General features: G+C 42.8%; 1 protein-coding gene across 10 annotated transcripts in view; it reads left to right on the top strand.

Moving 5' to 3' along the window:
- Positions 1-26,009, top strand: part of NEBL (nebulette) — a 488,546-nt gene that overhangs the window by 333,845 nt on the left and 128,692 nt on the right. For 8 of the 10 annotated variants that reach the window (XM_090047275.1, XM_090047280.1, XM_090047276.1 and 5 more), the window contains 3 exons: positions 1,323-1,427; positions 2,198-2,308; positions 11,625-11,735. The exons of the other annotated variants lie outside the window; for them this stretch is intronic. In XM_090047275.1, the coding sequence (XP_089903401.1) occupies positions 1,323-1,427; positions 2,198-2,308; positions 11,625-11,735 (327 nt within the window). The remainder of the gene's footprint in view (positions 1-1,322; positions 1,428-2,197; positions 2,309-11,624; positions 11,736-26,009) is intronic. 10 annotated transcript variants of the gene reach the window in all.

Below are 26,009 nucleotides of genomic sequence, written 5' to 3'. Positions count from 1 at the left end.
CCTCCCAGTCTGCTGGCCATTGCTGAGGGCAGCAAAGCCCAGTCTAGTAGGGCCCATCCCAGATTGGCTGCCCAGCACACGCCCCCAATCCCTTACTGTGAGCTGTGGGGGAGAAAGGGAGAGAGCTAGCATGGAGTCTCTCCCTGCCCTGGGATGGCAGATGGTGGTGGGGTCCTGGCCCCTCCCCAGCTGTGGTCTTCCCAGCTGGGGGAGCTCTGCACTGTGGGGCGTTCCCTTTGGCTTGGCTAGGTCAGGCTGCTCAGTTCTGTCCACTGTGAGTCACTACCTTTGCCCATGGAAGGGTTGCCTAGGGCAGGGGATAATCCCCATGGTACAGGCCTTGCCACAGCTGGCAGACCCCAGCTCCAGAGACTGGGACTGGGGCAGGGGAAAACCCCTGTGGTGTGTACCCCTTCTCCCCCCCCCCACGGAGACCCTAGCTTAGGGGCTCCAGGATCAGGGTGGGTGGAAAGCCCTTGCAGTGTAGGGCCCCCCCCCAGGCTGGGCAAACCCCAGCTTGGGTAGGCCAGAGCCAGGGCAAGGGGGCTCTGTTCCCCTGTCTCCCCCCTGCTGCTCTGCTAGGCTGATGGGTACAGGCAGGATGCAAGCTGAGACGCCAAGGCTTTGCTGCCTCATCTCTGTGACAACCCAGGCGTGGGGCTGGACCAGCTCAGCCAGAGCAGAGGAGCACTGGTGGAGGCTAGCCCAGGTTCCCTCCAGGGGGTGGGGAGTGGGTAGCAGGTAGCTGCAATGCGTCCTAGGATACCAACGGACTGCAGCCTAACTTGAGTTGGGAGGGGATTTGGAACAGAAATTTGATAGATGGGTCTAACCTAAACCGATTAAATCTGATACAGTACTACATCCATTCAGGTCTATCTTAAACTGGGTCTGCCATTTTGAAACCAGTTTATGTGCACTGAACTTCTCTTCTGTTACAGGATTAGACCAGTTTCTGATCACTTACACTGGTTTATGTGTTATTTCTTTACCTAGCCCAGAAAGAAAACTACATCTTCCATTTAAAAAAAAAAAGTACATTTCATGAATTGCAAACAGTAGAGTAGAAGAAAACTATTGTATGAAAAACAATCCTTCCTTTTCATTTTTTCATATAAAAGATTTCTATGATTTTTGCATTACCTATGTATTCAGTTTATAAGTTGTATATTTTCTCTCTGGATTACTTTGATACAGCCTGTGATACAGCATAGAACTGAGAATTCTAGTGTCCAGTCCAAAGGAGTGGGATAAATCTAAAAAGAAAACTATTGTATGTTTCTATTTTTAGAGTTGATTTAAAGTCATTTTTCTCTTTGCAGATACACTATAAAGAAGAGTATGAAAAATCTAAAGGGAAGTGCATATTTGTTCCTGACACCCCTCAGTTAAATCATGTGAAAAATATCAGTGCTTTTATTTCTGAGGTAAGATATAAAAGATTGCAGCATGTTCTTTAGTACTGATTCACCAAGAAAAAGTCCGTTTACTTGAATAACAGTATTCTTAAGAGAAGAGTATATTTATATCAAGTAACAATATGATCTAAAAGTTTAAGTGAGTTAAAGCACTATCACTACTGTATGCAGTCTGTGTATAATCATAACATGGAATTATATAATACTTTTCTTTTAGGGCCTCCAAGCACTTTACAGGCATTAAATGTATATGGTTCTATTACAGCCGAAACTACACTCAATTTACAGATATGGAAAGAGAGCTATGGAAGAGTTATTGTTTTTATTATACTAGTGCCTAGGCACTTGCTGTGCTACATATGAACAGGAATTGTGCCTGCCTTGAAATTACAGTCTAAATCAGTGATTCCTGACCAGTGGGCCATAGCACTCGGGGGTGCTATGAGATCCTTTTAAGGATGGTACATATAAGAATACAGGTATTTACATGGGTATTTCAAATATTTTGGTACCATTTTCTGAGGTGAAAAAAGAGGTAGGGGAGATGTACCTTACATTGTTTTATGGATTAGCTTCATTCATCTAAAATTCTTTAAAGAATTTTTTGATGATCTGCATAAATCTGTAAGTTCCTCTGTGACACGCTTTTATGTCTTTTCCCATATGACAGTTCTGTTGTATCATTTTCTTTCGCATTGAAACAAAGTTTTTTTTAAAGTTATTATGTGATTCTGCTTGAAGCTATTGCTGTATTATTTGTTTCCTTTTTTCCTCTCTAGGCAAAGTACAAAGGATCTGCTAAGAAAGACCTCTCCAATTCTATCTACAAGCAAATGCCAGCCACAATTGATAGTGTTTTTGCAAAAGAAGTTACACAGCTTCAGAGCAAGGTGCAGTTTAGAAATAAATAAAAATAACCTTCCAGACTAACTCTGTAATGAAAAAGTACTAATCTAAACTTTTTTGAACAGGAGAGCCAGGCATGCATTCATTATTTCATGTGATGTTAGTGCACAAGGTGTGTAAAGGAAGTAAAATCTTTAAATCAGTTAGTTATTTTGTGACTTACATTGCACACACTGGTTCCAGGTATTGTATTTCCTTTGTCAGATATTTCATAAATTCCTCTCACTGATTTGAACAAGGTGAAGAAGAAGAAGAAGCATAAAATATTTTAAAATCGGTGACTTTCTTGACATTCTTTATTCATAATAAACAACTTAAGCATATTAAAATATTCAAAATAATACCTGTCAAAAATCTTTTAGAGATTTACAGATATGGATTTCTGTTCATGGAATATTATGTAGCAATCAGAGAAATAATTAATCTCTGTTCAATATGCACAACTAAAAAAAAAAAAAAAGAACCAATTTTAGGTTCTGAAAGCCCTCAGTTCCTATTGACTTAAGTTGGAATTCAGAGGCCCCTGGCAGACATGCAAGTAAAGAATTCATGAGCTATGATGTATGATCTCTACAATTGTGGTTCCTTCTATGCCACACATGCATGGCAGGAGGCATGACTGTGGGATAGAGTATAAGATTCCATCACATCTTCCTGCTGGTGCCGGGGGGAGCCTGAGTTTATTTTCCTAGGCTCCCTCTGCACTGGCAAATAGCAAGCTCCTGTGGCTGGAAGCCCTGTCAGCTAATGGGGATCTCCGTTTTACAGGTTCTTAGATTGTAAGGCTGGAAGGGACCTTGGTACATCATCGGGTCCAGCCCCCTGCACCAAGCAGGAAAAATAACGAGGTCAGGTAATTCCAGCAAGGTGGCTGTCTAGTCTCTTCTTGAAGATTTCCAGGATAGGTGATTGCAGCACTCCTGGAGGGAGCTTATTCCACAGTCCGGACACCCTGACTGTAAAGAAGTTTTTCCTAAGGTTAAGCCTGAATCAGTCTTCCAGGAGTTTGTAGCTGTTACTCTTAGTTTTCCCCTCGGGTGCTCTAGTGATTAGAAGCTCACTGAGCCCTTGGTGTACTCCCCTTGTGTAGTGGGAAGGTGCTACCAGGTCCCCTCAGGCTGAAGAGTCCCAGATCCCTCAGCCTTTTCTTGTATGGCTTGCTGTGTAAGACTCTGATCATATGGGGTGCTCTTCTTTGGACTCTCTCAAGCTTGTCCATGTCCTTGTTAAAGTGTGGTGCCCAGAAATGGACACAGTACTCCAGCTGCAGTCTCACCAGTGCCAAGTAGAGTGGAAGAATCACCTCCTTGGTTTTGCTGCAGATCCATTGGTTAATGCATGCCAGAGTATTATTTGCCCTACTGACTACAACATTGCACTGCTGTACTGTGACAAGGGGCACGCCCTGTGGATGGGAGCCATAGTCTGGCCATGTGTTCAATTAATGATGAAATAGGAACCAGGCACAAAATTATTACATGTTTTCTGTATTCAGTTAATCTCATCTTAAGTGTAACATGAGCTAGAGGCCTGAGTGTTCAGCACTTCTTAGAAATGGAGTAAGATATTTTCAGTATTATTCATTACAACCATAGCAGAGAAAGATTGAAGGATTGACTCCTTTATATAGTCTGTCTTGTTTGCCCAGATTGTTTGTTTTCTCTACAGTAGAATTTTAGTTCCTTCTCCATTCTGGCCATGTCCAGTCAGTACCGAGAATGGGAAGAGTTTAAAACCCCACCTAAGACTAAGTAGCAAGAAGTTGGTTTTGAACTTGGGTATGAAATGTACAGCTAGAAATAATATTGCTACTCCCTAAACATTGCTTAATTTTATGTCCCTCCCCCCCAACATTTTAGACAAATGAAATATTTGTAGATTGAAACGTCAGGTCCAAAAAACAAAACAGTGCTAATTTTATACTAGTGGTAATATCTCAACTGTTGTTCAGTACCTTGATTTTCTTTTGAACTACTTTAAAGAATGCTTCAATTGGAATTAAAAGTTCATAACCAAAGGAAATACCAGATTCTGAAGACAGTCTGGAGAGGACTGTAGGGGTTTTGCTTTTCTCTGCAGCGTGAGGCAGTGTTCTATGCCAGGGCTGGGGAGCTGAGACCTGTGCTGGTGCCACTACCACTTCTTCCCATCCATCTCCCAGGATCAGCTCATTGTATATTAACCTAATACCTCAACTTCTCTTCTGTTAAAATAGCAGGGCATTGCTGGCATGCTTGTCTCCCTTGCTTTTTTATCCGTTGCATACTGTAGGATGTTTTTAACTTTGCCTTTGTAATGTGGTTTGTCTATGGTGTATGAGATGGGTTGCATTGGGACTCTGATATGCGGTGGTTTGTAAATGCAGGGAACTGAGCTCTGTGGCCCAGGAGGGCTCCTTCTAGTCTACTGTTCCTCTTCCTATATGGGACTCAGCTGCCAGGAGCTGTGTCCACACTACTGCCACTTCTCCTTGCCCCCTGCTTCCCTTCTCTAAAGCTGCAACATAGATGCAGCTTCCAGTCAGAGGAGCTGTGCCAGGGCTAGGGAAGTGGAAGATATGCCGGCACTATTGCCTCTTCTCCCCACTCATCTCCTCTTCCCGCTCTCCACAAGGCTGGGTTGCAAGAACAGCTTCCTGCTGGTGGGGAGCTGCGCTGGGGCCTAGCAACTGGAAACTGGTTCCTCACTGCTGCTGCTTCTCCCTGCCTCTACCTCCTCATTCCCCTTCTCCCTGGCTGCAATGCAAGAGCAGCTTTCAGTTGGAGTGAAGCTGCGCCAGGGCCAGGCTGGGTAGGGGAATGGGGGTACAGCTTCCAGAGTGGAAGCTGTGCTCACATTGCAGCTGGGGAGCATGGAACTGGGAGAAGCAGCGGTAGCATGAGCACAGGTCCCAGCTGCATTGCTCCAGTGTGGGTGCAGGGAAAGCATCCCGCCATTTGCCTCTGACACATCACTGAAGCCACTCAGCCCATGCTGGACTGGGGCTGGGTTGTTCTTGGCCCAAAGCTTGAAAAAGCCTCTGCACTAAGTTAAATCAGAGCAGTAACTACAGTGACATTAATGTGGCACACCATTGTAAAATGAGTGATTAGAAAAGTTGTAGCTAAAATAAATTTCAGATTAAAATTGTATAACTTTTTAAAGCATTAGTCTTGATTTATAAACTTCAGTTAAATGGTTTGCCATGTGATTTATTCCTGGATCAGTTCCAACACTAGTTTAATAAAAATTAAATAATAATCCCCCCTCCCACATGAGTGATTCTGGGAAATGGTCTGACACTAAAAATAAAAATCATTCGAGTCAGCAAAACAATCACAAAAGTGAATAGGTACTGCCATTTTCATTTGACATTTGTTGAACATGTTGCTTAACATCCAATATTCTTAAATAAATATGCAGTGTAGTAGGAGCCAAGCTATAACTCAAAAATATGTATCATCCCCTGTAAGAGTAAATGCACTATAAATCATAACATACCATAAAACTTAAGATGTGCTGACACATTTTTCCAAGTTGTGGTTACTTTACAACAATCCTGAATTTAATGCAGCTTTGGGAGACATCCTGGGGGATTTTTTGCTGGAAAGTCTTTACGGTATCTAAATCTGATCCACATTGTGTCTATTATTATTGTATTATGTAGCAAGTGAAATGATTTCAAATTTTAACTGTGCCATGGTAGGAAATGGATGGTAGGAAGGATGTTTGTTGCTGTTTCAATGAAGTTATAGTTCAATAGATTGTCATTTTCTACCAGACAAAACCCAAAATGGGAGATATGAGGGAAAGTACTTGCTGGTTATGATGCCATTACCTTCTTTACAGAAAAGTTGTTCTGTAATAGGTGGAAAAGCCAGAGTCCTTTTTTTGAAGGAGGTGAAGGTTCTGCTATGATATTGAGTTGACTACAAACTTTATACCGTCTGTATGCTGATGCTGAATATTTTGGCGTAAGTGTTCAGTTAAATGTGACAGAGGCCATGGGGGGAAACTGTACAGAAAATCCCCTGGTTTGTGACAGAACAGTGGCACCCAGAGTGGCATTCCTGACCTACAATTACCCTTTTCTAAAATGTGAAGAGGAAACTCAGTTGAGTTACTTTAGGCTGGCCTGTAACAACTGTACATCCATAAACTCTGGTAGGGGACACAAGGAATCTTGGCTCCCTTAAAACCAATTCTAAAACTCCTTTGGCTTCATCAGGGCCAGGATTTCATCCTGGAGCATTTCACCCATGTATTGTTCACATGGAGAGGGTTCTATGGTGTTGGAAAGGAGGTAGAAAATGATTTCAGTTCTTTCTTCTGCTCCCTATGCAGTCAATGTTTGGCCTGATATAGGGTGGACTCCTGCGCTTTGTTTGGAAGGGGAGGTGGGAGACAGCAAATATCTGAACATATATACTATCTTTTACAAAACCCCCTTTGACTCTTTTCTGTAGAGCTGGTTGAAAAATAGAAATTTTGTTCTGTGCAGTCCATTCCATGGTGGTTGAAAAGTAAAGTTGACAGTGGCTTAGCTGGTAGGCTGTTGGAGGTTGAACACCTAGGCTTTCCTCCCACCCCAGCGAGTTTATCCTCAGGGATACTAGAGATGTTCAGCTTCTCTGCCTCCAGCTGGAGGGAAGCCTCTTGTTTTGCCTACTAGGAAGGAATTTGTCAATTATGCATTCTTTATGCAGCAAGAAAACAAACTTGACAAGTGCCTTCCAGGTGGGGACCCTTCATCTTGATTTCCTGGCAGGAAATTGTAATTTTCCAGCAAAATTGCTTTTTCCTGTGGAAAATTTTTCTGATGGAAAATTCTTGCTCAGCTACAGTTTCATGTTTTATCTTTTTCCAGTCTGAAAAGCAATGCACCAAGTTCTTCCCTCTTCACAGCATGTTTTTAGAAAGGCATTATGGCATTTCAAATGGCTGAGCAGAAATGTTGCAAGGAACATCATAAGAATTGTATGCATTCCATCAATTTGTTTCTGCCATGACAAAAGATTGCCCAGCAACTCCTTATCTGGAAATAAGTAATGAAAGCAAATTGAAGTTTAGAGCATGTCAACAGGCAATTTAATTTTCTTCTCTTTTGCAGTTGCAGTAACCTGGGCAGTTATTATACATGGATCTTTAACAATATTTTCTGTTTATGTTTGAAGATCATGAATCGGGTGAATCTTAAGTACTGGATTCAACTTACTGGAGAGAGTTTTTGGAACATCCGTGTAATCTACTTTTAATAAACAGAAAATGTTGAAATGTATTTTAATGTGTGTTCTAAGTCATTTCATGTACATTATTATATCTCTGTAAAAGAAATAATTTAATCCAAACCTAACACCCTATTTGTAAACATAAGCCTTCCATTTAAATATTGAGCTTCAGTCATATTACACATTGTTAAACTCTAACATATAAGTCTTAATGTTTTTGTTACAGTAATGTATTTTTGCTCTGGTGGAATAACAGCAGATATTAATGCCCCCTCCCACTTTATTAGCTCTGATTATTTTATATGCAAGCATATACTGTTACATGGTTTTCTCATCTACATATTGATTGTCATTTTCTATACCCCTAAATGCACACACTATATATGCATATTTATGGTTATCTATCTATCTAGGTATATATAATATTGTTGGTGTGTATCCCTTTAGGGCAGTTGATCTGTGGCTCTCCTATGGAGTTCTAGAGAGAGGACATTTCCATACAGTTCTGGTGTTATATTTAGTAGTCTAGGTCAGTTTTCTCAGGAGTTCCAATTTCAAAACTTTTAGTTTTGTTGTCTTCTTTGTATTGAAGGTTGTAGTTGCAAATCATTACTGTGATCATCTTATAATGTTATTTAGAATTTGCTTTGTTCATGGATTGTTTTTAAGGCCTGTTATGGAGATCTCTTTGAAAATATTTTGATGCTTGCTTTTTCTTCAAGTATCAATAACCAGTTGAATGTTCTTAAGTAAGCATGAAAGCTTATGTCCCTGCCCCCAAGAGCTGCCTGCTGCTGGGCAGGGCTCCGCCACCAGAGCCCATGCCTGGGCCATGTCCCCCTGCTTCAGCAACAGGGAGCTTCCACCTTGCAATTGCAGTCAGGGAGCAGGGACTGGGAAATTCTCATCTCCCAGCCTTCGCTTTACAATTGTGATTGGGGATTGGGAGCTGGGATATTCTTATTTCCCAGCCCTAGCCCCATGGTTATGGGGCCAGCGCTGAGAGAGATTCGTCTTTCCTAGTGCCGGCTCTATGGTTGTAGGGCTGGTGCTGGGAGATTCTCCTCTCCTAGCCCTAGCCCTGTGTCACAGAGCCTGGGCTGGTAGATTCTTGTCTCTCAGGCCTAGTCCAATGGTCGTGGGACTTAGGCTAGGAGATTTTTCTCTCCCAGTGCCAGCTCCATTGTGGCAGGGCTGGTGCTGAGAGATTCTTCTTTCCCAGCACTTGCTCCATGGGCCGGGGCTGGCACTGGGAGATCCTTATTTCCCAGCACTCACCCCATGATTTTGGGGCCAGTGCTGAGAGAGAAGGATCTTCCATCACTGCCCCACAACCACAAAGCTGGTGCTGGGGGAGAAGAATCTCCCATCCTGGGCCCCGTGAGTGTGGAACTGGGACATAAGCATCTCCCAGCCCAGGCCCTGCAACCATGGGGCTAGGGCTGAGAATGAAGAGGCTTCCAGCTCAGGCCCCATGACTGCAGAGCTCATACTAGGAGGTGAGAATCTCCCAGCCTGGGCCTCATGACTGGAGGTAGGGCTGGGAGGTAAGAATATCCCATTCCAAGCCCCATGATCATGATTGTGGAGTAGAGGCTGGGAGCTCCCTGGTGCCAGGCAGGGGGACATTGTTCCCTCCCAGGCTTCAGTGGCAGAGCCTATCCTGGGAACAGGCAGGTCCTGGAGCAGCGAGCAATGTCCCTGTGCTCCTTGCCAGCCCCTGGGCTAGCACCCAGGGGGAGCCTAGAGCTCCCCCTGGATACTGTAGGGGGCTGGTGCAGGGCGGATGGGTTGGGAGCAGATTGCTGCCTTGAGCAGGAAATCTACTCCCAAGTCCCTGCATGTGTAGATGCATGCCCAGGCCACTTGACTCTGGAGTAATTTACTCTAGAGTAAACTGGTCCCGCATTATTTGCACATGTATTACCCATATTATTTGCATGTGTATTGTCTATTGTGTACAAGTTCTGTAAAACTTTGGGTTCTGCAGGTTGTTACTGTTAGGGCAGTGGACTGATGGAGGCAGGTACCTTTCAGCAGTCATATTTGATATACAAAGAAGGCACAAATCCTGTTTCTGCAAACACTAGAGGAATCAAATAGGCTGTAGTTTCTCTACTGTTAGGCCTGTGGTGGGCCACTAGGAGGTGCTCCTGCGTTGGGCCACCCACCTCACTGTGCCCAACCATGTTCTAGGCTCCGAGTGCCTCCCTGGGGGCACCTCATGTCCAGCTGACCCCCTTCCTGGAACACACCTGCAAGCCTGGGGGTAGTGCTGCCACCACCCAGAGTCCGGACTGATCTTGGACCTGTGCCCTCTGGGAAACACAGGTCTAGTAGTCCTTGAGGGTACTTGACCCACTGCAAGAATTTGAGGTGCTTTCCTCAGTCTGAAGCACAAGGAGTGGTCTCCTTTAGTCGGCCGAACCAGGGGGACCCCAAGGCATAATCTAGACCCTCTCCCAATAAGTCTCCCATGCTAGATACAAAGGAAACTTTATTGGTTACAAGGAGTAGGTTTGGAATAGGGTACAAGGTAGAGCAGTATCAGAGAAATACCTTAGAGCAAACAGTGGCATGGTAGCCTTTGATCATGCATCTGAGTTACTGCGAGTTATATATCTAGTTACATCTCAGGTAGTTTACTCATAAGTACTGTCCAGAGGCAGGTGGAAATTCCCTCTGGAGGCAAACAGTTCATTGATCATGAGTTTCAAGAGAGAGAGTTTCAGATGGTCCAGCTTCTCTCTGAGTTTTCATCATGGCTACTGCCCCCAACTGGGCAGTCCTTCACTTATTTAGCCCCTATGACCTCATTTACCTGATCTAGTGAAGACCAGCAACTGTTGGCTGCCAGCCAACCAATTTGAAATACATCATTGGTTGTTGGGTAGACTGGCAGGGTCTTTAACCCCTCCCAGTCATGTTGTTTGCTACAAAGTTGGCATTGCTTAGAATAATAGGGAGCTTAAGCCCCCCCTGCCAGGTATGTGTGAGGTCAGTCATGTAGGTAGAGGGAGTGGGTTTCCTCCTCCCTCTGGAATGTATCCAGCTCAGGTTACAACTCAGTGTTACCTGAAGCTGATGGGACAGAGGTGCCTGCCTTTTGTAGTGACCATGGCAACCAAATTGTCTGATAGCAGAGTTTGGGGACAGGCAGAGATGGCATTCTGCCACAAGGCCAACCCACTTAAAGCCAATGCTAAATCCAACCATCTATCGCAATAGGTGTTCTCGGGGCCATCCTTATGGTGTTTATTCACATTTTGTGCCTTTGCCTTCTGTTTCATTACAATCTATTTCTGGGCATTTTTTACTGCTTTTCTCACACTCAGAGACCTCTATTAAAATAATATGCCATTATTTACTTGATTCCAAGGCAGGGTTTTTATTTCCGTTTAACATAGGGGAAAAAGGTTCCTCATCCTCACAGAGGCTGTGGGTGAGCAGACACCTGTAGGGCAAGCAGCAGGGGGAGAAAGTAATGAAGGGGAACAGGTGACAAGGGGCAAGGTGTAGGAGGGCCAGTGGCAGCGGTCAAACTGTTTGTTTTCCCCCACCACCTTCCACCTCACCAACTCCTCCATTGCCTGTTCCCCTTACTGCTTCTCCCACCATATGACTCCTGCCACTGCTTTCCCCACTGCAGCAGTGCGCAGGTAGAATTTAAGATGATCTTACAATAATTAGATTCTATATCTGGAAAAATATAACAAATTTATGCATTTTTCCATGTATAGAATCTAATTATTGGGGATTGTCTTAACTTCATCGTTATCTTGGATTTGTATAAATATGATTCTTAGTAAAACTGCGTTGCCCACATGTCCTTGGTGTGTCTTTATTTTGTGCTTTTACATGTATTATTGGTTTGAGTTAAGGTTTCTCTCTGGTTCCGGGAGGAATTAAGTTGTCCCCTCCATTTTTTTCCTCAATGAAGGGTGACTGTTACATCCAGTAGTTCCAGTGAAGTTTAACTCAAGTCATAACACTTATCTTTTTAAAACAAGACCTGATACAATGAGGTCACAAAGCAGCTATATTGTATTGGATTTTACTGTAATGTCTCATACTATATATTTTGTTGTTTTAGGTACTCTACAGACAGAAGCATGATGCTGAAAAAGGGGCATCCAGTTATGCTCACATGAAGGAGCCTCCAGATATTATGCATGCCATGGAAGTCAGTAAACATCAGAGTAATGTATGTACTCTTTTTTAACCTTGATTTTAAAGAGTCGAGTCTATTTGTTTCATATAAAATAAAATGTTCACAATATTTTGAAATCCATTGGAATTTCTTTTTAAAAAACTTTGCATACACATTTACCATATTTTTGCATACAACATAATACCCCCCAAATATGATACTCAGCTTGTTTTTGAAAGGTAAAATGAAGAAAAAAGATCTTTCTGTTTTCACACAATACTGGTATGCAACGGTAAGTAACCGAGTAACTTCAGGTAGGGAGCCCAGGGTTCTCACCTGTGGGGCACATGTAGTGTTACATTCACTTTTCCTCATCAGAGGCTTATGCTGCAGAAACAGCTATTACCATTTTCCTTGCTTATAACTTGTATCCCAGTTTCCAGAAGATGATTTTTGGAAAAAGGGTGTGTGTTCTATGTGAGATAATACAGTCATTTAAAAAATCTTTTAGACTGTTGTATGTATGTGAATATTTACATGGGTTATACTCTAAACGATTTTTGAGTATTTCATTATAAATCTTATAGGAAAAGCTCTGTTGCCTTCGCTAATTATTTTACATTTTATTTACAAGCAGAGCTCTCTGAATACATATTTATTTTGTACTTTAAAACAATATATAACTCAGTATTGACATGAAGCATAGAATGGCTACAATTTCTTTCAATGATAAATTTCATATACTTATGTGAATGTTGCTTTTAGAGAGGTGAAGAGTGAGAGGTTTCAAGATTTGGAATTGGGGCCTCAGTTTGCCTGGCTGGGGTTTGCTTTGGTGTCCCTAATAACAGAAGGTTCTCCTAGTTCTTTAATAAAAATAATTTGCATTACTTTTCATAAATGCATTTCTTTCTTAAAACTGAGAGAATTTGTTTAAGAACCACTTGTTTAAATTACTGATTTGTTAGTCTTTTGTTTTTCTCTCAGCTTGGACAATACCATAACATGATAACCTTATTTATGTTTTTGATCAAGTCATTTTAAAGTTCAGATTCTCATGTGCCACTCAGTGCTTCATTATTGAGGTTATGTCTGCTATACAGAGGTTAAAAAAAATTAATATACAAACAACTTCAGAGAAAACATAGTCTGTTGTTCAGGTCTTGCAAAGGCTTAGTTATGTAAATACTGAATTTTAAGCAAAATTTGGCCAAAATAATTAGGCCCCTTTAAAGGGAATTCAGAAACTGTACATAAGATCAACCAAAAATGTTAAGGACATTTAAAGTTAAGGTCTGCTGTCTATCTTACATAAGTGCTACATGTGAAGTCAGCTAATAAGATTATTTTTCTTCTATTTTTTAAACAAAGCTGTCATTTGTTTGAAGTTAAGGTTTATGTTTAAATGCCTTGAAATTTGTGCCAGCTCTTTAAGAACAGTTCAATGGACACCGTCAAGCTGTGTGTGGAAAGAAATTAACGTAACCTTGCATCGTATCTCGGATGTTTAAAACTTTGAGGGCTGGTCAGGATATTATGGGTCTTCATGGGGCCTTGTGCTTGGAAATGGAATGATTTCTACTTGTATGATACATGCTTCAACTAGAAACCCAGGATCAATTCCCAACCCTGCTTCTTCCCTACCTGGAATCTTCTCACAGCCTGTCCAACTTGGCCTCCGCCCACTACTGAAAGTTATTAAACCAGCATCAGGTTTAGAGAGAATAAGAGCTGAGATAGAGGCGACTTGGGTGGGGAGGGATCAGTTATAAGGAGAGAACTTGCACCATGGAGCTCTTTGCCCATGATATAGTAGTATTTTTTTCTGGTTTTCTGGACTGTCAGTGAGGTGAGAAGGTTGTGTTTGCAAAAGGATAAGAAACAAAAATGGGAAGAGATGGAATCCTTAATACATGGAGGAGCAAGAAGAGGAGAAACTGGAGAGCTGCTTTTGGGTCAAAATTATTCTAATGTGGGGCTGGATGTCCTCTGAGGTTAAATTTGTAAATCCAGTCCAGAACAGCTCCCCATTGTTCCATGGCTGCACATATCCCCGTTACTATCAATAATGAGGGCAGTTTGCAGATGACCAAGTAAATAGAAAAGTAATCATGGTATCTCCTTATGCCTGTGACCAAATAGAAAATTTGTTTTAAAAAACCCTCACAAACAAAGATGAGGCTACAGAGAAGGAAATGATATCTTGATGTGATCATTTTAACAGAATCTTACAGATGATGGAAAACATGAAGAAAAAATCTTCAGCATGAACAAACTAAGGAAAAAACCAGCTCCTTTAATCTATTTCAAGATAGTCTTTTTTCTATTGCGTATATGGAACTAAGATGTAGTGGGAATATATTTTTATTGCACACAAGGAACTCTCATGTAACTCTAATTATTGATAATGGGAGTTACACACCTACTGTGTGTAATTACTTGAGCACCATGCTGAATATTTGCTTGGGGATTTCTCATTTTGTAAGTAAAGGTTTAATTAAGAACCACATGAGGTTTCACATTTAACTCTGAATATGGAGCACTAAGGATTCCAAATATGAAGCATCTGTCATATGGAACTTGGGCTATTTGTGGTTTTGAGAAGTACGGTGTTAAAGAGAGAAACTACTGAGGGAATAGGAGGACAAAGCTCTTTTATCCACCACGCGGCATAGTATACCTATGGGAGCCAAATGCATGTTTACCTACAATAGTCTGCCAACTCAATTCAACCTTTACATTCAGGGTTTGCATCTAATAGGATTAGGATGTGTTTAAGACTATTTACTCAGCCTTAAAATAAGGCTGACATTTATACCTAACTGTGTGAAACGTGCAATTTCCTTTAAAAATTAAGACTGTATTCCACTTAAAATACATTTGTGCTGACAGTTTAAGCTGTCATGTGCTGCAGGTCTTTACTCCATTTTGAATAATATTACCCTGCTTAAGTGTGAGTTAGAGCTGCATAATAGGGATATATTGCAAAATCTACTAACAACCTGATCATTTGTAAAAGAGAGATCTTCACCTTTTTTAGTACTTTTACCAAAGAAAATTGTTCTCAATAACAGTGACTGGAGTTAACTGGAAGAAATTTACTTACAAAATTACTTTACACTCTATTCAGTGCTAGAATGAAAACATGATTAACACTCTAATTTTATACATAAATGTTTGTGTATCTATTAAGTAAAAAATGGATTATATGAATATTAAATTAATAGATGTAAACCAATATTAAAAGCCTGACTTCATTACCCAAAACACTGATAGTTGGAGAAGAAGTTTCCAGTCCTCCCTGGTGTCCATATTCGTTACTATACTTTTATGTAATCCAAAGATTTTCAAACCATGAATGACTACACAGTAATAGCTAATAGTCTGTGGAGAGTTGTCTGGTAACAAGGAACCAGTTCTCCTTGTTTCTAGCTGAGAGTGCCAGATCAGAAGCGGGGAGATAGAGGAGATGAAAAAACGGGCAAGGTGATTAAGTTTTTCAAAAAGGAAAAAGACCCTTGTTCAGTTAAGGATGCCTGGAAATATATAAACACTTTCAAAGTATTGGTTGGCCAAGGAGAGAGGTGGTTAGCTATGGCAGAGTGTTGTTACATGTTATAGCTTGCATGTGCGAACTCTAAAGGTGGAAACAGATGTCACTTGGTGTTTCATTTGTGATGCCATAAAATTTTTTATGGGTGCACAAATCCTTAGCAAATAGACATTGTTACCCTTTGTCGCAGCACATTAGTGGCATGACAAGAGTGGTAACAAGGAAAATCAGTGACATGACAAAGCTGGTAATAGACTCTGCCACTTTATTGCAGCAGATGTCTATTCTGTGACAAAAGAGTACAGGCAGCCTGAGCTGGTTGTACTCACCAGCCACCCAGGGCAAGCCCCTAGAACACCTGCCTGTTATTAAGGGCAGATCAAGGGCCAATGTGTTTCTACTAATGAAGTGAATCAGCCGTGCCATGAAGCATCCCATCACAGTTAATCCTCTTTGTTCAACAATGTCTGTTTCTTGCCTCCAGACAATTAGGTGGTATTAAAGTTAGCACTTGCTGTAAGCAGTCACATGGCAAGGATGAATACCCTCTATAATGTGCCTGGCTCTGATCTGAGTTGCAACATGAGCTGCCTAACACCATTTTGTTGGAAGGGGTGCAACTTTGAGAAGCACAGAGGGCACTTAGCTAATCAACTTTTGCCTTAACTTATGGGTACTCTCATCTTAAGAGCATTTAGTACATGAGAAAAGTAATGTCTAATAACATCCTTAATCTGAAGTCAGGCAGAAGGTAGGGCAGGGTCAAACTTTAGAGACTAACTGATTCAGAGAGTCATGAGGTTTCCTAGGCAGCGATCTACTTTATCAGATACTTTGTCATAGCAAAGTAAGTTTGTAGGTTGTTCCCTATGAACATACTTCTCTGAATCAGTTAATACCATAAAGCATCACCCCCTGTAATTGACTTGGTGGTGGGGTGAGGGGCACTGAAAGAAACCTCCCTGCACTGCTGGCAGCCTAGGAACAGCTGCAGCTGCTTGCCACCGTGGGCACAGAACCCTCCTTCTAATGCCTCTGCTATAATATGCGACCCTGCCATAACTTCTGCCTTTTTCAAGTATGTAATGATAGATATCAAAGGGTTGTAATAAATTGCAAATGGTAAGGAAAGGGACCTCTGGACATAGAAATGGAAGGAGAGATGAACATGAAAACTGAAATATACTTGGTACTAGAAACGGTTGCAGACTGAAATATTTTACCCAACTTACATAATGTACTAGTAAAGATGATCACCAAATGCACCGTACAGTTTGAGGACGAAAATAATCCTTGGTGCTTATGTAGAAGTTTACATATTCAGTTTCCTAAAATCTGTGATCTGCTTCTTCTCATGTGTCCCCACCACATTTGACCATTTTGTTATGCTTGCTCATGTTTCTTTATTGAACTTTGCGAGATCTTTCATTGCACATGAGCCTTCAAGTAGCAGGCATTGCAGCCGGTGTTGCATAGTATTAGGCATTGTGCCACGGTTACAGGTGTTTGAATCAATGGTATAGCCCCAGTTCTTCATTGATTTCTTGGAGTGCCCAACTCTGGTATGTAGGCAGTTGAGACATTACCATCTTTGCCATGGTTCGTCAGCCCCTGCTGGTAAGGTCTCAGCTGCTGTAATGTCCATTTTTTCACTGTATTTTCTTCAGCCTCTCATCCACATCTGTAGCTGTGTCTCATTGGATGTGGCATTGAGAGGTTGAGTGCTGATGAGGAAGCTCCTGCATGACTTCAGATGTTTGTCTGCTGTGAGATGGTCATACAGTGGGTGTCTCACATCTGTATCAGTGATTATGTTTATGTAATTCGTTCCATTTTTTCATAGATTTCATAGACATTAGGGCTGGAAGGGACCTCGGGAGATCATCACCCCATTAAAAGGAATAGTTAAATATTGTCTTTCCTATAAAAAATGAAGACAGATGTATCCATCAACACTCAGAGAGATGTCAAATCTGGGACTAAACCCCGGTCTCTTGTCAACCAAAAGATGTCCCATGATTATTCTGCTAGGCATGCTGTCCTTAAAGTAATAACCACTATTTGGGCAGGCTTCCAGAATGCATATACACTTTATGCAGTCCAATGAACACTAGTGGTGGTGACTTCTAATACCTCTGTTAGCTTACTAATGATCACTATTTATAGAAAAGCATATCAAGTCATAGGGTGCAGGCCACAAAAATAATATACCAAATGAAAATTACAATTCCTCTAATATGCTGTTATTATTAATTTTAAAATTAAGAGCATATATATATGCCACCACTGTGGAAATGGCTGATGGGGATGCCTCTTGTTGAGCCTTTGACAAAAGCCACATTAAAGCTGGGGTTCTATGCTGCATTTATATTGGGAAAAATCAGTCATCATTGACTAATTTTGCGGTGACATTGGTCATCAATGGTAGGTCTCCTGGATCTCTCCCAAATGGTGTTGTAAAAAATGGGTTTATTGCTGGTGTTAATGGCACCAAATAGTTTTCAGCACCATTACCAGGAAGAATGGGGATGTGTTTTCTTGTGTGTACAAGCAGGGAGATATTTTTCTACATCATTTGATGTGAGATCAGGGAAAGCTGTAGCTGACACTGTCAGCAATTGGCCATTTTTCCAGTGTAGGTTGGATGCCACAGTGATAATACTTTAGCTCAGAGGGGAAGCTAATAGGGTTATAAAAATGTAGTGTCACGAGCCATTTCAGCTTACCAAAAGTTGATTAGTTCACTTTAAGACTATTGGTCAATTTCCGTCTTCCCATTGATTTTTTTAGAGTATATCTGAGGGCAGAATTTGCCAATAACTCCTTTTTGAAAAACAAAATGTCTTTTTTGATCAGGTGTTAACTGTAGGGAGATGATAAAAAGACATAAAGGCAGCTGAATTCTTTAAAACTGGACATGTTTATCATATTAAATCAGCAGACTGACAGCCAGAGGTGCTTTGTACCCTATATGACTAACTCCTTGTTTAATTACACTTCGGTGCATCTCACAAAAGAGGAAATGTTATGTACACTTTGAATACAAAATCAAAGCTAAATGATCACAAAGATATAGACTTTAAGGAGCATGAGCTAGATCCTCAGTTGTTTCAAGGAACTCTGCCTGTTTACAGAAGTAAAAAATTGGGTCCTAAATATGTGTCAACTAATTATCAATTAGGCCTGAATATTTTTTAAGTTTTGCAAGTAACAGTGGAAATTCAAACTTAATAAATTTGGGGAGTGAGAGAATTTTTGTGCAGGTGAGCACTCCTTTCAACATGTTTCTTTAAAACTATTGAGTACATGAAGCCACTTTTAAATTGCAATTTCTTGTAAAATGATAGATTACTTTGAATGTAATAACCTTCCAAAGAAAGTGTTTGCTGCTGCTGTTACAAGGCCCTTAGTTTTCCAGTAAACAGAAGTCATGGGTGAGTCTCTAGAGGACTGAAGAAACTGATCCTAGATCTGGATGTTCATGTGTAGATGTGGTAAATAGTTCTGGGAGGAAGGAGTAGATTCTGGTTGTTACATCACAGTTTATCTTTCCCTTTGTGTCTTTTGTTTGTGTGCCTTGATTGTGAGACTGATTTGTGGGGATGATCCAGTGCTAGAGCCTCCCTGATATCAATGCTAATATTTCATTTTTTCATTTTGGCTTTCTAGGCTACTGTGAAACTCTTCCTTTTTCCATGTCTGTCATGTGGGGTCATGGGTAGCTAGGTCTGTCAGTTACCACAGGGTCAGGAGAAGTTGCCAAGCTCAAAGGGGAGTGTGCTAAGTTGGAGTGTAGGGAAGCCAGAAGATCCATCTGGGAACTGAGTCAGAGGTCCAGAGGGTCAGGCAGAGCATGGGTTCAGGAGGCAGAATCAATTATCTAGGAAATCAAACTAGAGTTGGGTCAGGTGTCGAAAGGGTCAGCCTAAATGCAGCATCTGTGGGCAAGCTGGCTGAGGTATTCAGAATCATAGACAACTAAGGTTTCATAGTTTCGTAGATGTTAGGCCCTTTTCCAATCCTCTGGGACCTGTCCCGAGTGCCATGAGCGCTCAAACAGTTGTGCCAGCGACTCCACTATGACTCTAGTTAGTTCCCTAAGTACCTTAGAATGAAAAGGGCCAAGAGGGAGAGGAAGGAGGGACCAGGTAACTATAGGCTGGTTAGCCTCACTTCTATCCTTGGCAAGACATTTGAGAAAATTGTTAAGGATCACATTTGTGGGGGACCTTTTGGTAAAATAATGCTAAGGGGCTATCAGCATGGGTTCATAGCAGACAGATCCTGCCTGACTAACCTAACATATTTGTCCCGGAGTTGATAAATCAAGCTCACGGTGTCATGGTTGGGTGGCCGGGTGGTGGCGGATTGGAACACAAACAGGTGGGATTAGTGGTGGCAGAGTCTGAGAGGCACCGATGCGTATGGTTTCAAACAAAGAATGGATTTATTTACTCACACTTTGAAGCGGAGGCACAATTCTTTCTTCAGTTACAGTTAAACAGGAACAAAGACAAACAACAGAAGGGGTCTGTTGGCCCACGAGGTTCCCCAACAAGCCCTTGCTTTCTACCCGACTGGGATAGGTGCGGCTGCCTGTTGGATAGTCTCAGGGCTGGTCAACAGCTCATATAGGGTTGAACGAATAAAACGAACAAGAAACAGAACTGTAACTCGTTGAGAAGAACGAAATAGTCGTGACGCCAGTCCAAAGACAATCGAATGGCAGTGAAGAAAGCTGAGGTCGGAAGCCAGGTGAGTCAGTAAACGAAGAAGCCGAAGTCGAAGTTATAGGGATGATCCGGATCGGTGGTCGTTGATCGGTGCCAGTATTCAGAAGCCAGAAGATCGGTATGGTAATAACAATAACGAGAACGGTGTGAAACGCCAAGCGAGGGAGGAGACCAATAGTCCAGGAGGCCTAGCTGAGGAGCAGTCCCTGTAGCAACAGTCTCTGCTTTCAGCTCGAGAGGGTTTCCCCCCACAGCGTGAGACAGTCTCTGCTAAGAGCAGTCTCTGCAACACGCTGCTTCTGGTCTCTCCCTCAGGGAGGGGCTCACTAGTCTCTTATACAAATTTAGTGGCCAATCAAAACGCTCTCCACAGAGAAATTTCTAGTCCGATTACCTCATGTCAGGTTCCTTCTGAGCATGCGCTTAGTCAGAAGCTGACACAGTATGAGCATGCGCCTGTAGGGAAAGTAGGTCAGTAATGACTGACAAGCCCACAGGTCACCCAGGGGGCACGCACTGGGTGAGCTTTGGAATTTTCCATTCACAGGGTCAGATGCGCATGTCAGTTCTGGCACTTCTGTGTTGTCAGCACACACAAAAATTTTCCCTGACAATAGTGTCGCACCCAATTCTTATAAGTAAACTAAACAGTTGCAATATATATTATTACATAGTTCGGTGGATAGAAAATTGGCTTATGAGATGCACCCAGAGGGTGCTGGTGGGTGGGTCGGTTTCTACTGGGAGAAATTTAGACAGCGGAATCCCCCAAGGCTCTGTCCTGAGATCTGTGGCGGGCTAGTAGGGGGTGCTCCTGCATTGAGCCACCTATCTCACTGCGCCCGACCACCTTCCAGGCTCTGAGTGCCTCCTTGGGGGCACCTCATGCCTGGCCAACCCCCTTCCTGGAGCACATCTGCTAGCCTGGGAGTAACATTGCCACCACCCAGGGATGGGCTTGATTCTGGCTCTGTGCACCCTGGGAAACACAGGCCTAGTAGCTCTCAAGAGTACTTGATTTACTTCAAGAACTTGGGATGGTTCCCTCAGCTGGAAGCACAAGTAGTGGTCTCCCTTAGTCAGATGAACCAAGGGGACCCCAAGGCATAATCTAGACCCACTCCCAATAAGTCTCCCATGCTAGGTACAAAGGAGAACTTTATTGGTTACAAGGGATAGGGTTGGAATAGGGTACAGGGTAGAGCAATATCAGAGAAATCTCATAGAGCAAACTGGCATGGCTGGGTAGCCTTTGATCATGCATCCGAGTTACTGCAAGCTATGTATCTAGTTGGATCTCAGGTAGCTTACTCACAAGTATCATGCAGAGGCAGGTGGAGATTCCCTCTGGAGGCAGGCAGTTCCTTGATCATGAGTCTTGAGAGAGAGAGCAAGTTTCAGATAGTTCAGCTCTTCTCTGTGTCTGAGTCTTCCTCATGGCTGCTGCTCCCTTCTCCTGGGCAGGCAGTCCTTAACTTATATAGCCCTTATGACCTCATTTACCTGGTCCAATGAAAGCCAGCGCCTGTTGGCTGTCAGCCAACTAATTTGAAATGCATCACTAGTTGCTGAGCAGACTGACAGTTCCTAGTTCCTCAGGTAGCCCAAGCCCTTCACCCAGGTATGTGTTGCCAGTCACGTAGGCAGAGGGAGCAGGTTTCCCCCCTCCCTCAGGAATGCATCCAGCTCAGGTTACCTAAAGAGATAGGGTAAGGTATGTAATCTCTGTAGGGCCCATCTTAACCAGATTGTCACAGAGCAGAGTTTTTGGGGAGAAACAGAGGTGGCCTTCTGCCACAGACCGGTACTATTCAATATCTTCATTAGTGACTTGGTCAAGGGAGTAGAAAGCACCCTGTCCAAGTTTGCTGATGACACCAAACTATGGGGGGAGATAAAGAAACTAGAGGGAAGGGAGTGAATTCAGGTTGATTTTGACAGACTGGGGAAATGGGCGGAACAGGATAGGATGCAGTTTAACAAGGATAAGTGTCATGTGTTGTACCTGGGGAGGAAGAATCATCAACACTCCTATAGCCTGGGAGTTACCATTCTAAGTAGCACAACTGTGGAAAGGGATCTTGGAGTCATAGTTGACTCCAAAATGAACATGAGTCACCAGTGTGATGAGGTAATAAGTAAAGCTAACTGCACCCTTTCTTGCTTAAGCAGGTGTATCACAAATAGGTCTAGGGAGGTGATACTTCCCTTCTATGCAGCATTGTTCAGGCAGGCACTAGAATACTGCGTCCAGTTTTGGGCACCACACTTCAGGAGGGATGTGGATGGCCTGGCAAGGGTTCACAGGAGGGTCACTTGTCTGGTAAAAGGCCTACAGAAAAAGCCCTACGTGGACTGATTGGGAGACCTGAACCTCTTCAGCCTCTGCAAGAAGAGGCTGAGAGGTGATCTAGTGGCAGCCTTCATCAAGAAATAGGGAATATGATGTTTACCAGGGTGCCCATCAAGGTAACTAGAAATAATGGCCAAAACTGAAAGAGAGCAAATTTAGACTGGACACCAGGAAAAAATTCTTTACAGTGAGGGTTGCCAAAATATGGAATATGCTTCTAAAGGAGGTGCTGCTGTCCCTTTCTTTAGAGGTATTTGCAAGGAGATTGGATAGACACCTGGCTGGTGTCATCTGACCCCAGCACTCTTTCCTGCCTGCAGCAGAGGTTGAATTCGATCTAATAGGTTGGAAGGGACCTTAAGAGGTCATTTAATCCTACCCACTATTCAAAGCAGCACCACTCTGAACTAGATCATCCCAGCGAAGGCTTTACCTAGCTGGATCTTAAAAACTTCCATGGAAGGAAATTCCACAACCCCTCTAGGTAGCCTGTTCCAGTGCTTTACTATCCTCCTTGTGAGAGTTTTTCCTAATATCTAACCTAAACTTCCCTTACTGCAACTTGAGACCATTGCTCCTTGTTCTGTCATCTGCCACCACTGAGAACAGTATAGCTTCATCCTCTTTGGAGCCACCCTTCATGTAGTTGAAGGCTGCTATTAAATCCCCTCTCAATCTTCTCATCTCCAGACTAAATAAGCCCAGCTCCCTCAGTTTCCCCTTAGAAGTTATGTTCCCCGTCCTCTAACCATTTTTGTTGCTCTCCACTGGACTCTCTCCAGTTTGTCCACATCCTTCCTATACTGGGGGCCCAAAACTCTAGTACTCTACATGTGACCTAACCAGTGCCAAAAGAAGGGAAGAAGCACTTCCCTTGATCTGCCTGCAGTACTTCTTCTAATACAGCCCAGTATGGCATTAGCCGTCTTTGCAACAAGGGAACACTGTTAGCTTATATTCAAATTATTGTCTACTGTCATCCTCAGATCTTTTTCTGCAGAGCTGCTTCTTATCCAGTCGGTCCCCAGCCTAATAGTCTGTCCAAGTTTCCACTTCTTGTAAGCTTCCTTTTAGTGTTTTAGCTTACAGAAGAATTTCCTGCTAAGCCAAGCAGGTCTTTTGCCATATTTGCTAGTCTTTCTGTGCGTTGGGATGGTTCATTCCTGCATCCTCAGTAAGGTTTCTTTAAAATACAGCCAGATCTCCTGGACTCCATTCCCCCTTAGACTGACCTCCCAGGGGATCCTGCCCAGGTCTGCTTTTCTGAAGTCCAGGGTCCTTACTCTGCTGCTCTCCTTCCTTTGGTTCCTCAAGATCCTGAACTCAATTATCTTGTACTCACTGTTGTCCAAGTTACCACTTCTACATTCCCCACCAATTCTTCCTTGTTTGTGAACAGAAGGTCAAGAAGAGCATGGCCTCTAGTTGGCCTCCAACACTTGCACCAGGAAGTTGTCCTTAACAGTCTCCAAAAACTTTCTGGATTGCCTGTGTACTGCTATGTTGCCTTCTCAGCATATGTCAGGGTGATTTAAATTCCTCATAAGAACCAGAGCCTGTGACAAGTCTGTCTCCAGTTTCATACTGGAGCTCTGAACAGTTATACAGCTCTCTACCATAAAGCTCAAGTCTTCCGCCTCTTTTGTCTGTTATTCCTGAACAATTTATGCCAGTCCATGGCAGTGCTCTAGTCATGCAAGCTATTCCACTCGCATCATAGTTCTGTGGTCAGCAAGGACTTCCATTTCTTCTTGCTTGTTTCCCAGGCTCCATACATTCATGCAGACATGTGCGGTAACTAGCTGATTACCCTAGTTTCTTAAGAAGAATGAGAAGGTCTCCCATGTTACTCCCTCCAGGTCACCTGCTTCCCCACTTACCTCAGGACTTTCATCTCCATCCCTGGCAAACCTAATTTAAAGCCTTCCTCAGTAGGTTAGTGAGCCTGTGTGCAAAGGTGCTCTTCCCTCTCTTTGTAAGGTAGATCCCATCTCTTTGTAGCCATTCTTCTTTTTGGAGCAACATCCCATGGTTGAAGAAGACAAAAGCCCTGCTGGAAACACCATCTGCACAGCCATGCATTGATCTGAAGGATGCATCTGCTCTTGCCCAGGCCCTTCTCCTTTACTGGAAAGATGGAGGAGAACACCACTTTATCCTCTATCCCCTTCACTCTGTAGTACCCATAACCCTGTAGTCACTTTTGACCTGCTCAGGGTCCCCCCCAGGAAATACCATGGGTGGCCACAAGGATGAGCAGCATAGGGTAGTAGTCAGAGGGCCCGGTGAGTCTTGGTAGTCCTTCCATGACACCCTATATCTGCACTGCCGGCAAGCAGCAGACCTTCTGAGATAACAGGTGAAGCTGGCAGGTGGTGCCTCTAAAGTCTCCAACCACCACCACCCATGAAAGAAGGGATTTAAACCCATTCTTGCCTTTACCACTCAGCCACCTTGCCTTTCCTGACAGAGAGTCTGTCAGGAAGTCAGTAGCGGCACAAGCCAAGGATGCAGCAGCCTGAATTATGTTGAATCTTGTTACCTGGACATTTCCCCTTTCTGGTCAGTGTTTTATACTGGAAGAGGCCCAGGGTCCACAGACCCTTGCTGGTCACTTCAGGTGTGTGGCTAGACCCAGCTGAAGGGTTATGACCACCTGTATCCATCTCAGTGCACTGCAGAAGAGGTGGTAGATCTGGGGCTTGTTGTACCCAGGTGATGTTCAAGAAGCTCCTATCCATGCAATACTGGATGCTGACTTGGCATGGAAATCTTTCACTAAGATGTGGAGTAGCTACAATATAGATGGGAAAGAGTGTTGGTACAATCACACATCCTTGCTTGACTCTAGTTCTAGTAGTGAATGGATCCATTTTCAAGCAATTGCTTATGATAATTGTTGTCGTTAAGCAGTCTGATAATGGTAACATACTTTAGCAGGCATCTAGATCTCATTAGGATCTTCCATAGGGCCTGCCTTTTGATTGAATCAAAGTCCTTATTTATGTCAGTGAGGGCCATGTAAAGATCTTGTTGTTTCTTGCAGTACTTCTCCTGCAGCTGTCTAGCAATGAATATAGTGTTTGTCATATCTCTCAAGCGATCTGAAACACACTGGGACTTAGGTAGAATCTCCTCACTGAGGAAAGTGAGTCTATTGAGAAGAAGGCTGGTGAGGATCTTCCCAGCTATGGGCAGGAGTGCAATACTATGATAATTGTTGCAATCCAATCTATCTCCTTTCTTGATTATAGTAATGATTTTGGCATTTCTCAAGTTGTTTTTTCAAATTTTCATAATGTTGTGTAGCTGGTGAGAGAGCTTCCACCTTGCTTATAAGTTTCATCATGACCATGTACTTTGTTGTTATTCATCAGCTTAATGGCTTTCAAGGCCTCTTGATAAGTTGATGGATCTGCAGAATGGTCCTTAACAGATTCCTGTGGAGTGGCTTTGGTGGTATTGTCTTTGTCATTAGAATCTCAGTTCAGGAGCTTTTAAAAGTGCTCTTTTCACCATGGGTTGATGGTGGAGTTATATTTAAGGAGCGTTGCTCTATCGTTGGACCTCAGAGGGATGATTCTTGGTGTGCTTGACCCACATATAGATTTGGTTGCACTGAAGAAACTACTCATGTCTTGATTGTTGGCAGGCATTTGAGCAAGAGTGTTTGCAAATGTGAGAAAAAA

Source organism: Crocodylus siamensis, chromosome 5 (assembly GCF_052110815.1).
Source record: "Crocodylus siamensis isolate JL-2025a chromosome 5, ASM5211081v1, whole genome shotgun sequence".
Lineage (NCBI taxonomy): Eukaryota > Metazoa > Chordata > Crocodylia > Crocodylidae > Crocodylus > Crocodylus siamensis.
Note: the sequence above shows the minus strand (reverse complement) of the source record. Positions and strands in the feature narration are given on the sequence as shown.